At 37.2% G+C, this 13,184-nt stretch overlaps 1 protein-coding gene across 1 annotated transcript; it reads right to left on the reverse strand.

Moving 5' to 3' along the window:
• Nucleotides 1-880: 880 nt before the first annotated feature.
• On the reverse strand, nucleotides 881-13,072 carry LOC123879323 (zinc finger protein Xfin-like). Its single transcript, XM_045926968.1, has 10 exons — nucleotides 12,777-13,072; nucleotides 11,766-11,940; nucleotides 11,588-11,680; nucleotides 11,369-11,503; nucleotides 10,770-11,246; nucleotides 10,591-10,688; nucleotides 10,360-10,418; nucleotides 7,403-8,551; nucleotides 4,417-4,677; nucleotides 881-3,344 (listed from the first exon to the last, which is right to left on the reverse strand). Exons 1-10 carry the CDS (start codon nucleotides 12,854-12,856, stop codon nucleotides 931-933), a joined length of 4,941 nt encoding a protein of 1,646 aa, XP_045782924.1. The 5' UTR covers nucleotides 12,857-13,072; the 3' UTR covers nucleotides 881-930.
• Between the last annotated feature and the right edge of the window lie 112 nt (nucleotides 13,073-13,184).

Here is a 13,184-nt window from a genome sequence, read left to right on the forward strand (position 1 = left end):
TTAGAATTAAAATTAATGATAGCCTAATATTTCCGGATAATATGACTAAATCTTATTTCAAACTATGGAATATAGAATCACACTTCACACTAATATTATAAAGGCGAAAGTTTGTATGCGGGTGTGTATGTTTGTTACTCCTTCACGCAAAAACTACTGGACGGATTTGGCTTAAATTTGGATTGGAGATAGCTAATATCCTAGATGAGCACATAGGCTACTGTTTATCCCGGAAATCAAAGAGTTCCCCCGGGATTTTGAAAAACCTAAATCCACGCGGGCGAAGTCGCGGGCATCGGCTAGTAGAAAAATAAAGGAGTGTTATAGAAATCTCAACTAAAATGTAACAAGCGGGAAGTACCACAAGGTATTATATTAGGGCCCTTCCTTGTTAGGGTTCCGTACCTCAAAAGAAAAAACGTAACCCTTATAGGATCACTTTGTTGTCCGTCGTGTCTGTCAAGAAAACCTATAGGGTTCTTTCCGTTGACCTGGAATCATGGAATTTGGCAGGTAGGTAGGTTTTATAGCACAAGTAAAGGAATAAATCCGAAAACCGTAAATTTCTGGTACATCACAAAAAAAATGTTCACGAAAAAATTAATGTACTAAATCACATATAGATGGCGCTGTTGTCATTAACTTGCAGTGTTGCTCGTAAAAATATTAAAATACTAGCTGATACCCGCGACTTCGTTCGCGTGGATGTAGGTTTTTCGAAATTCCAGTGGGAACGCTTTGATTTTCCGGGATGAAAAGTAGCCTATGTGCTAATCTAGGGTATAATCTATCTCCATTCTAAATTTCAGCCCAAGAAGGAGTAACAAACAAACACACACACACACATACAAACTTTCTCCTTTATAATATTAGTGTGATCTTGTACGGAATCCATCGTATGCGAGTCCGACTCGCACCTGTCCGGTTTTTTTAGAAGTGTGTTTTCAAGTGCCTCACTAAATTTCTTTTGTCTACACACTTGTACTCGCACAACTCACAAGAAAAACGTTTTTCACCCGTGTGAGTTCTCATGTGTTGCACTAGACTACTACTTTGTGTACATTTGTAGTCGCATAACTCGCAAGTAAAAGTTTTTTCACCCGTGTGAGTTGTCATGTGTTGCACTAGATTCTTACTTTGTGTACATTTGTAGTCGCATAACTCGCAAGTAAAAGGTTTTTCACCCGTGTGAGTTTTCATGTGTTGCACTAGATAACTACTTCGTGCACATTTATAACCACATAACTTACAAATGTAAGGTTTTTCACCAGTGTGAATTCTCATGTGGCTCACTAAATTGCTAGAATCCGCACATTTATATTTGCATAATGTGCAATTAAAAGGTTTTTCACCCGTGTGAGTTCTCCTGTGGCTCGCCAGACTAGACTTACGTGCACATTTGTAATCGCATAGCTCGCAAGCAAAAGGTTTTTCACCCGTGTGAATTCTCATGTGGCTCACTAAATGACCAGTTACTGCAAATTTATGATCACATAACTTACAAATGTAAGGTTTTTCACCCGTGTGAGTTCTCCTGTGGCTCGCCAGACTAAACTTACTTGCACATTTGTAATCGCATAGCTCGCAAGCAAAAGGTTTTTCACCCGTGTGAGTTCTCATGTGTCGCACTAGATCACTACTTTGTGTACATTTGTAGTCGCATAACTCGCAAGTAAAAGGTTTTTCACCCGTGTGAGTTCTCATGTGTCGCACTAGATCACTACTTTGTGTACATTTGTAGTCGCATAACTCGCAAGTAAAAGGTTTTTCACCCGTGTGAGTTCTCATGTGTCGCACTAGATCACTACTTTGTGTACATTTGTAATCGCATAACTCGCAAGTAAAAGGTTTTTTTTCACCCGTGTGGGTTCTCATGTGTTGCACTAGATCACTACTTTGTGTACATTTGTAATCGCATAACTCGCAAGTAAAAGGTTTTTTTTCACCCGTGTGGGTTCTCATGTGTTGCACTAGATCACTACTTTGTGTACATTTGTAATCGCATAACTCGCAAGTAAAAGGTTTTTTTTCACCCGTGTGGGTTCTCATGTGTCGCACTAGATCACTACTTTGTGTACATTTGTAATCGCATAACTCGCAAGTAAAAGGTTTTTTTTCACCCGTGTGGGTTCTCATGTGTTGCACTAGATCTCTACTTTGTGCACATTTGTAGTCACATAACTCGCAAGTAAAAGGTTTTTCACCCGTGTGAGTTCTCATGTGTTGCACTAGATTACTTCTTTGTGTACATTTGTAGTCGCATAACTCGCAAATAAAAGGTTTTTCACCCGTGTGAGTTCTCATGTGTTTCACTAGACTACTACTTTGTGTACATTTGTAGTCGCATAACTCGCAAGTGTAAGGTTTTTCACCAGTGTGAGTTCTCATGTGGCACACAAAATTTGTAGAATCCGCACATTTATATTTGCATAATGTGCAATTAAAAGGTTTTTCACCCGTGTGAGTTCTCCTGTGGCTCGCCAGACTAGACTTACGTGCACATTTGTAATCGCATAGCTCGCAAGCAAAAGGTTTTTCACCCGTGTGAGTTCTCATGTGGCTCACTAAATGACCAGTTACTGCAAATTTATAATCACATAACTTACAAATGTAAGGCTTTTCACCCGTGTGAGTTCTCATGTGTCTCACTAAATGACTTTTACATGCACATTTGTAATCGCATAGCTCGCAAGTAAAAGGTTTGTCACCAGTGTGAGTTCGCATATGTTTCTTTAAACACCATTTATATTTAGTTTTGAATTGGCAAAACTCGCAAGTGAACGGTTTCACTTCACTGTGAGTCTTTATGTGTTTAACTAAGACACTTTTCCGTTTAAACTTATGTCTACATACATCACAAATATACCCATTTTTGTCATAAGGCAAACTATCTTCGATATTGTAATTATTTGAACAATAAGTTTTACTTTGTGAAGTTTTCGTAGCATTAAGCTCAGTAACTTTCAGTTCACTAGTAACTAGTCGAATGTCTCCTATCGTATGTCTAGTGTTTTCATTCCGACTAACTGCCTGACAGTTAAAATCTTTAGAGGCATTTTCAATATAACGCTGACTGTCCCAAGAACTAACACTTGGTCGCATTGTCGCCAGTGATTCACCTTGTATTGGTACACCTTCTTGGGGCTTTTTGAAAATATCATATAATATGACCACACAATCAGTCAATCTATTAATGTCAGTTATATTGTTGGTATCGAATAATTGGTTGTTTAATCCGACATTGTTAATTATAAATAGTGGTTCACTCTTCTGGACTGTATCGGCGTCTTCAGCTTGCACGTTGTTTCCGTTACTCGTCGCAAGTCTCGCGGACAGAGGAGCGACTGAAACAAAAAACATAGTTTTTATTTTTGATTATTTTAAAAGAGCTTGCATATCTCCAGTTAGAACAGTTTATTAAAGTCTTATGTTTTAAAACGATCAGGTTGATTGGATGGAAAGTTCTGCGTTGAGGCAAAATAAAATTATTGTAATTAATTTTACTATCATATTTTAATCATTTTAAAATAAAAACTAAAATCGTACATTAAGAGTTACAGTAAACAACTTCAATAAATAAAAATGTACATATCTTCAAATTATTAAGTTCTAGAAAAGTAACCTAGGCTTAGTTGTAAAAAATAATATTGTTAACAGTTTGTGTAATTTAGACTGGACCCTCGCCCTAAGTAAGAAGCTAGAATCTCATTACTAACTTCTTCGAAAATATAATATACTTAACTGCATTATTTGATCTGTCATAATAAATATGTTTTGTATTCCCTTAACTCGTAAACTTTGTTATAAAATTCCACTTAGAAGTCATGTGCGCAGTAAACAAATTCATAAACTTTTTGCTACTCTAAAATGTCGTACAAATTCTGGTGAGCGCGCTCGGGACTGGCATTTTTCATTCGAACCCCTAGCACATAACAATATCTTTTCGACTCGTGTGGGAACTTACAAGAAGTTGGTCATGGATTATCTTATAAAAAAAAACACAAAACCTGTGAATAATTAAAAAATAATTTAATTTAAGTACATATTAGTAATTTGTGATTAACGTAGTAGGTAGCACGTAAGTTTTATTTCTATTCTATTTAATTTTATTTTATTTCAATATTATTTTCATTTCTATTATATTAATTGTAATCACTGCGTGCTACTGTTTTTAGTACTAATAAATAAGATAAATAAAATAAATCTAGTGCTATCATTTTTGGCAGGAAGCGTTATGAAAAGGATAACAATACATTTCGACCAGCCATTTCAGTTTAGAGATTGTGTACAACAGAATTAGCCACAATATTTATTACTCATAATAATACAACATGAGAATGCTTCAGCAAACAGTTCAACAAGAGTGTATCTCCTGAGCATGCGCCGGCGGCGGAGTGCCGCGTGCGGCTCACGAACATGACGGAGGATTTGTATCAGTGTGAGTTCTCCTGTGCCTCGTCAGATTAGACTTTTGTGCACATTTATAACCACATAACTTACAATTGTAAGGTTTTTCACCAGTGTGAGTTCTCATGTGGCTCACTAAATTACCAAGTTGTGCAAATTTATAATCACAAAACTTACAAATGTAAGGTTTTTCACCCGTGTGAGTACTCATGTGTCTCACTAAATGACTTGATAGTGCAAATTTATGATCACATAACTTACAAACGTAAGGTTTTTCACCTGTGTGAGTTATTTTGTGCCTCGCTAGATTAGACTTAAGTGCACATTTGTAATCGCATAACTCGCAAGTAAAAGGTTTTTCACCCGTGTGAGTACTCATGTGTCTCACTAAATGACTTGATTGTGCACATTTGTAATCGCATAACTCGCAAGTAAAAGGTTTTTCACCCGTGTGAGTTCTCATGTGTTGCACTAGTTTACTACTGTATGTACATTTGTAGTCGCATAACTCGCAAGTAAATGGTTTGTCAACCGTGTGAGTTTGCATATGTTTCTTTAAACTAAATTTATATATAGCTTTGAATTGGCAAAACTTGCAAGTGAACGGTTTCACTTCACTGTGAGTCTTTATGTGTTTAACTAAGAGACTTTTCCATTTAAACGTATTTCTGCATACATCACAAATATACCCATTTTTGTAATTAAGCAAACTATCTTCACTATTGTAATCATTTGAACAATAAGCTTTACTTTGTGAAGTTTTCGTAGCATTAAGCTCAGTAACTTTCAGTTCACTAGTAACTAGTCGAATGTCTCCTATCGTATGTCTAGTGTTTTCATTCCGACTAACTGCCTGACAGTTAAAATCTTTAGAGGCCTGTTCAATATGACGCTGACTGTCCCAAGAACTAATACTTGGTCGCATTGTCGCCAGTGATTCACCTTGTATTGGTACACCTACTTCGGGCTTTTTGAAAATATCATATAATATGACCACACAATCAGTCAATCTATTAATGTCAGTTATATTGTTAGCATTGAATAATTGGTTGTTTAATTCGACATTGTTAATTTTAAATAGTGGTTTACTCTTCTGGACTGTATCGGCGTCTTCAGCTTGCACGTTGTTTCCGTTACTCGTCGCAAGTCTCGCGGACAGAGGAGCGACTGAAACAAAATACATAGTTTTTATTTTTGATTATTTTAAAAGAGCTTGTATATCTCCAGTTAGAACAGTTTATTAAAGTCTTCTGTTTTAAAACGATCAGGTTGATTGGATGGGAGGCTCTGTGTTGAGGCAAAATAAAATTATTGTAATTAATTTTACGATCATATTTTAATCATTTTAAACTAAAAACTAAAATCGTACAACATTTAGTCACAGTAAACAACTTCAATAAATAAAAATGTACATATCTTCAAATTATTAAGTTCTAGAAAAGTAACCTAAGCCTAGTTGTAAAAAATAATATTGTTAACATTTTGTGTAATTTGGACTGGACCCTCACCCTAAGTGAGAAGCTAGAATCCCATTACTAACATCAACGTAAATTCCTATTTAATAGTAACGCATAAAAAAAAGAATGCCGGGTGGTATCAATGCCATGCAATGCAATTATAGTTTACAATACAATGAAATACCAAAGCGATTAGAGAAGTTACTTAAAACCTATTTCCATTAAGGCTTAAACGGTGTCTAATGGAAAGGTGCTTCTACACAATAAAAGAATTTTTGGATTTTGAAGAATAGGTTAATTATTTACAAAATTGTTTTAGTGCTAACTTTACATACTTATTAGTTAAGGAGAAACATTTCTCCTGGACAGTATGTAATAACATCTCATTGTAAAAAATGTTTCTGCACATAAAAAATCCTGATCTTGAATTGTGATCTTTTCACGTCTCGGCATATTTTATATCAGTGTGTAAGACTGTGAATAATATTTTCTTATATTCCATATTGAGAAACTTGGATTAGCCGCCTTTATCATTTAGAAACCAACACTGTTAGTCGGGAGATGTGCAGCACGAAGTGCAAAGCAGTGACAGTGTTACTCATCCGCACACTCAATCCACGACGCACGTCCACCTCCACCTGAGGTCTACTGGACTGCAGATGCGGTTTTCACCATTAGGTATGTAGGATACATTTTATACAAAAGTTACAGATACATAATATATCAGATACATTACAGCCGGGGGGTCACATAGTCTCTTAATCAAACCAAATCATCATCATCCTCACCCCATCGCCAGCCCACCATAACAGGTCTAAGGCTGAAATCTATAGAGTGAACTTAGAGTTTGCTCAGACTTAAGACACTGTTAAAACGAGACGTTATACCGCTGGCATAAATCTGCCTCGTTTTAACTGAAACTAAAGTCAAAGTGCACTCTACAGATTTTCAACCTTCAACAGTGTTTCACTAAACTAAATTGGAACATCTAAATCTCGTGCTATCATTTTCGGCAGGGAGCGTTATGAAAAGGATAACAATACATTTAGACCAGCCATTTTAGTTAAGAGATTGTGTGCAACATTATTAGCCACAATATTTATTACTCATGACAGTGCTTCAGCAAAAAGTTCAACAAGAGTGTATCTCCTGAGCATGCGCCGGCGGCGGAGTGCCGCGTGCGGCTCACGAACATGACGGAGGATTTGTATCAGTGTGAGTTATTTTATGCCTCGCCAGATTAGACTTAAGTGCACATTTGTAGTCGCATAACTCGCAAGTAAAAGGTTTGTCACCAGTGTGAGTTGTCATGTGTTGCACTAAACTACTATTTTGTGCACATTTGTAGTCGCATAACTCGCAAGTAAAAGGTTTCTCACCCGTGTGAGTACTCATGTGTCTCACTAAATGACTAGTTTGTGCAAATTTATGATCACATAACTTACAAATGTGAGGTTTTTCACCCGTGTGAGTTCTCATGTGTGTCACTAAATGACTAGTTTGTGCAAATTTATGATCACATAACTTACAAATGTGAGGTTTTTCACCCGTGTGAGTTCTCATGTGTCTCACTAAACTACTATTTTGTGCACATTTATAATCACATAACTTACAAATGTAAGGTTTTTCACCCGTGTGAGTTCTCATGTGTTGCACTAAATTACTATTTTGTGCACATTTGTAGTCGCATAACTCGCAAGTAAAAGGTTTTTCACCCGTGTGAGTACTCATGTGTCTCACTAAATGACTCGATAGTGCAAATTTGTGATCACATAACTTACAAACATAAGGTTTTTCACCCGTGTGAGTTATTTTGTGCCTCGCCAGATTAGACTTAAATGCACATTTGTAATCGCATAACTCGCAAGTAAAAGGTTTTTCACCCGTGTGAGTACTCATGTGTCTCACTAAATGACTTGATAGTGCAAATTTATGATCACATAACTTACAAACGTAAGGTTTTTCACCCGTGTGAGTTCTCATGTGTTGCACTAGTTTACTACTGTATGTACATTTGTAGTCGCATAACTCGCAAGTAAATGGTTTGTCACCCGTGTGAGTTTGCATATGTTTCTTTAAACTAAATTTATATATAGCTTTGAATTGGCAATACTTGCAAGTGAACGGTTCTACTTCACTGTGAGTCTTTATGTGTTTAACTAAGAGACTTTTCCTTTTAAACTTATGTCTACATACATCACAAATATACCCATTTTTGTAATGAAGCAAACTATCTTCACTGTTGTAATTATTTGAACAATAAGTTTTACTTTGTGAAGTTTTCGTAGCATTAAGCTCAGTAACTTTCAGTTTACTAGTAACTGGTCGAATGTCTCCTATCGCATGTCTAGTGTCTTCATTCCGACTAACTGCCTGACAGTTAAAATCTTTAGAGGCATTTTCAATATGACGCTGACTGTCCCAAGAACTAACACTTGGTCGCATTGTCGCCAGTGATTCACCTTGTATTGGTACACCTTCTTGCGGCTTTTTGAAAATATCATATAATATGACCACACAATCTGTTAATCTATTAATGTCAGTTATATTGTTGGTATTGTATAATTGGTTGTTTAATCCGACATTGTTAATTTTAAATAGTGGTTCACTCTTCTGGACTGTATCGGCGTCTTCAGCTTGCACGTTGTTTCCGTTACTCGTCGCAAGTCTCGCGGACAGAGGAGCGACTGAAACAAAATATTTTAAAATATTTATTTCTTAGCTTATAGTAATTATTGAAGAGCGAAACTTGGTAGTAAGAGGGTTTAAGCTCCGTATATAAAGGATAGTGTCAATAAATCCATTGGTGTCCCCATTTTTAGGGTTCCGTACCTGAAAAGGAAAAACGGAACCCTTACAGGATCACTTTGTTGTCTGTCTGTCGGTCCGTCCATCCGTCGTGTCTGTAAAAAAAAAACCTATAGGGTACTTCCCGTTGACCTAGAATCATGAAAGGCAGGTAGGTAGATCTTATAGCACAAGTAAAGGAATAAATTTGAAAACCGTGAATTTGTGGTGACATCATAAAAAAAAATTTAAATGTGTTTCAATTTCCAAAGTAAGATAACTATACCAAGTTGGGTATCATATGAAAGGGCTTCACCTGTACATTCTAGAACAGATTTTCATTTATTTTTATGCATGATAGTTTTTGATATATTGTGCAAAATGTCGGAAAAATTACCCGAGTACGAAACCCTCGCGGCCTCGGTGCGCGAGTCAGACTCGCACTTGGCCGGTTTTTTCAAGCCTAATGTGCCGAGTGTGTATGATGCCGTGTGACTGCAGCAACAACTATATACCTGGGTGAGAGCCGTCCGGACATCCTGACAAGTGATGGGACATAACAGGCAGTGTTAACAATGTGGACACCAATGGGTCAGCAATAGCAGAACATATCCATAGTACGGCATAAAAGCATATTATACAACCGAAGATTATGTAAATGATAAAAGACTTGCAGCTCGCTCTACCAATGTGCGGGGACTTTAATTACTTTTATACACAGCATAATATTGTAGGTATATCGAATCTTTGAAAAGAGCAACCGCCGAGTTTCTTGCTGGTTCTTCTCGGCATTCCGGAACCAGTGGTTAAGATGCTCTTAAAGATTCAAAAGTACTTGTAAAAGTCTAATTGAATAAAAATATTTTGAATTTGATAAGGTTTCCGTATTAACCAGGGAAAAGTTTCTAGTTCCGCGGAAGATACGAGAACCGATCGAAATGAGTCGTCACGCGAATTTCAATCGTGACATCATAGGCGCTGTCCTCAGCATGGATGACAACGGCATCGTTCTTGGAACAGGATGGTGGCTTGACTACGGTGACGCTGCCGGCGACGAAGATCTGTACGAACTCTTAGAGATGATCTGGAGCCACCCCCTCCCCAACCGCAGTCTGCCTCGCAACGTGCCTTGCGCGTCGCAGCCCGCGATACTTGCAGACTGCTGGGCGCCGCGTCGCGAGCATTACAGCATTGCATAGCGGTCCCGGACGGGTTCAAAACTAGTCAGGCATCGATAAATAAGCAAGTAAAATAGACATACATATATATTTATGACTCACGATAGTTTGAACGCTAACATACTCTTATATTTAGAGTTGTGTTGGCAGAACTTGCAACTGTTGCAAGCAACAACAGTGTTACTTCAATCTGAGTTTTTATATTATTCAACTACAAGCCTTTTTGATGATATTAATTGACAGTTGACACTTGACACACACTGACTGATAACTGAACTTTGTTGATAACTGAAACCTTTAGAGGCAATAGTTACGAGTAGTTTTTAGTTCGGTTACTGACACTTTTGGCACAGAGGAGCCACTGAAACCAATCAATCACTACTTTATTATACTTCATTCACGAGCAAATTAGTACACAAGGACCGTGTGACAAGACAAATGGTCAACTTAGTAAATTATGGGATATTTGTTGTATTTCAATGAATAATAAGTGTTATAATGCTATAGAAATGAGTGGAGTGGTCACTGACCTGCAGTTCGAGGCGAGTGTGCGGACGGGCTTGGGGCCTGCCTCAGCTGAATGGCCTGCCTGTAAGATATATTGGAATGTATCTACAGTGTACTGGGGAGGTCCTCGCTAGCATGAAGCTGTGCTGTACAGAGCAGGTACTCATAGAGTAGGAAAATTGAATTACGATATTGTACAAGTGTATACTCCGAAATATGTTGTATTGTGAAATAGTAATGGTAGGTATACTGACTTGTTCTCAGTGAGGTGTGGAGAGTGTGAGGAGCTCACGGCTGTATGAGGCTTGCATACTTGAGACGTGCCACAGTCAGCATAACCGTCACTGTTCTGCTGAAAACAAAACAATGGCATCACAGTTCTGTTCATCATATGAACACAAATTGATGCAAGTGTTTCATAGTGAAGACTCACCTGGTCATGCATGCGCATATGTTGCATGTACGCATGTTCACTGACAAACTCCTCAGAACATAAAGCACATTGGAAGGCAGCACTTTCGCACTTTAACAAATCCGGTATTTCAGCCACTTGTTCTGCAAATACTGGGTTCTCCAGAGCTTTGCAAATAACATCATCCAGCAATTTCGTTTCCAACATTATGCTATCGTCAGAGAAGCACTCCTCGTTACATGCAACAAACTCATCATTGACATTGTCTGCAGTATTGTCATCTTCCTCTGCCACTTCCATGTCCTCATCAACCGGCGAGTCAAAACTTTCTTCATTCTTCACAACAGCACTATAGCCGATTGGCTCTGATTCTGTCTGTTTGTCTGAGGAGTCCAGTATGTATAAGTCACAGTGGTCAGGTCCTAGAGTTTTCACCACAAAATTACTCTTTAGTTGGTTCTTTGTGCGGTTTATCCCTTTGATATGTCGCTGTGTTATCTGTTGGGAAATAAGTTTATGTTTGAATGAACACATCATTATTAACATTATAATAAAAAGCAAGTATTACAGCTAAGGTGCAAACTATTAAGTTTATATTAAGTAGTGCTTTAAGTACTCACTAATTCATGTTTTTCAACTAAGTCCATCATCAGTGCACGGGCTCTCAAGCTCTTGTCTCTGAATCTACTAAAGTTTATTAGTCTCTGAGCACATTGTACACAAAGTGTTCGTTTCAGGTTTCCTTGATCATACAACTGAAACAAAATACTATTATAATTAAAATATTCAATCATTCCTGAAATAATACAATCACTATGGATCATAAATCAACAACTTACTGGATATCCGGTTAACCGCTCATATGTTTCTTCCAATTTGTGTTTACTCATTAGATACAGCTTGTTGTCAGTGTTTAGACATATCATGCAAACCTGGAAACATATTTAACAGTTTAAAATTATTTCTACTTTTAATTCACAATATATAACATTAGGTACATTATAAAGAAGTAACTACCTGCACTGTTGAAGGAACAGCACCAGTAGCAATCTGCCTGAAGCCACTTTCTGTTTCATACATTTCATCATCAAGAAAATGCTGGGAGCAGACCACAGCAGAGTCTGGTAGCTGACTGTCTTGTTTGCCGAGGGCTCTGAGCCAAGCAGCGCGCAGACGCACATCACTGGGGAGACTGGAAATTACCATTTATGTTATACTAGCAGTAGCCAGCCTTGTGAACCTTCCTCAACTAATGTTTAACCAAATTAAACCAGCATTTAGAATGCTGGTTTAACCTTCTTAACTTTTAAGGACTTTTGATATTGTAGGAGGAAACCATATCATAAGTATAACTTTATATTTAAGCTTTGCAAATGAGAACTTTTAATCTTTTTTCTTTTATTAATTTTTGGTACTACGTAGGTAGATAAATAATTGAAAAAAACTAAAAAGCGTTCGCCATGGTCGTTTCAAGAGCAAGCTATTGCAATCAACATTTTAGGGCAAGAAAACTCAAGAGCAAAATATGTGATGTGTCACCACCAAATAGTTTTGGAAATTTTGTAGTTTCTTACATGGTTTATTTACTCACGAACTTGCCTCAAATACTGGCTTAAACAGAGATGTTTCAAGAGTCAATACTCATTACTAACAAAATTAATACCTTGTATAATATTATACTATATTCATTGTAGTAATGCACGGGGCTGCAATTGCTTGTAAACTAAGGAATATTATTGTAAATTGGACAATTGAAAAGAGCAACCGCCGATTTTCTTGCTGGTTCTTCTCAGTAGGAATACAATTCCAAACCAGTTAATTATTTTGACGGTTCAAAAGCACTTGTAAAAGTTTATTTGAATAAAAATCTATTTTATTCTATTAAGACAAAGCGGATAATGGAGAGATATATCGATATCTGGTTTAGCTTTAGATGTAATACGTTTGTATGGAGACACGCGTAAGTATCACCTTAACTACGGCTACAGCTAGGATGTGAGAGTAAACTCAAATATTGAATAAACTCACGCGTGAAAACTGATCCCCTTCGACTCAGATGTGGACACATTGGTGGGAGTATTTGTGCAGAATGGCACACAACAACGCATTTTCAATGATTTGTAGTTTCTCCAACCTTTGCCGTGGCCAATGAAAGTGGCTAACAAACTACGATTTACATTTCACATTACGCTATTCACCAGAAAATTACTCCGCAATCGCGAATTAAACAATAGTATTGGAAAAAACAAGGAAAAAATTCTTTAATTTCTCGGTTAAAATTTATTTCCACATTTTTTGGAAACATTTCTTCGTCAAACTGTGGTGTTTATATACTCTTTGTCTGTGTTGGTGTTAGCTGGCGGGCGTGCTCTGCCTTTTTGGAGTGTTTTTTTTTTTTGTTAAAACTGACTGGAAAGCGCTCTAAGGGGGTGCCAT

The sequence above is a fragment of the Maniola jurtina genome, chromosome 28, assembly GCF_905333055.1.
Source record: "Maniola jurtina chromosome 28, ilManJurt1.1, whole genome shotgun sequence".
Lineage (NCBI taxonomy): Eukaryota > Metazoa > Arthropoda > Insecta > Lepidoptera > Nymphalidae > Maniola > Maniola jurtina.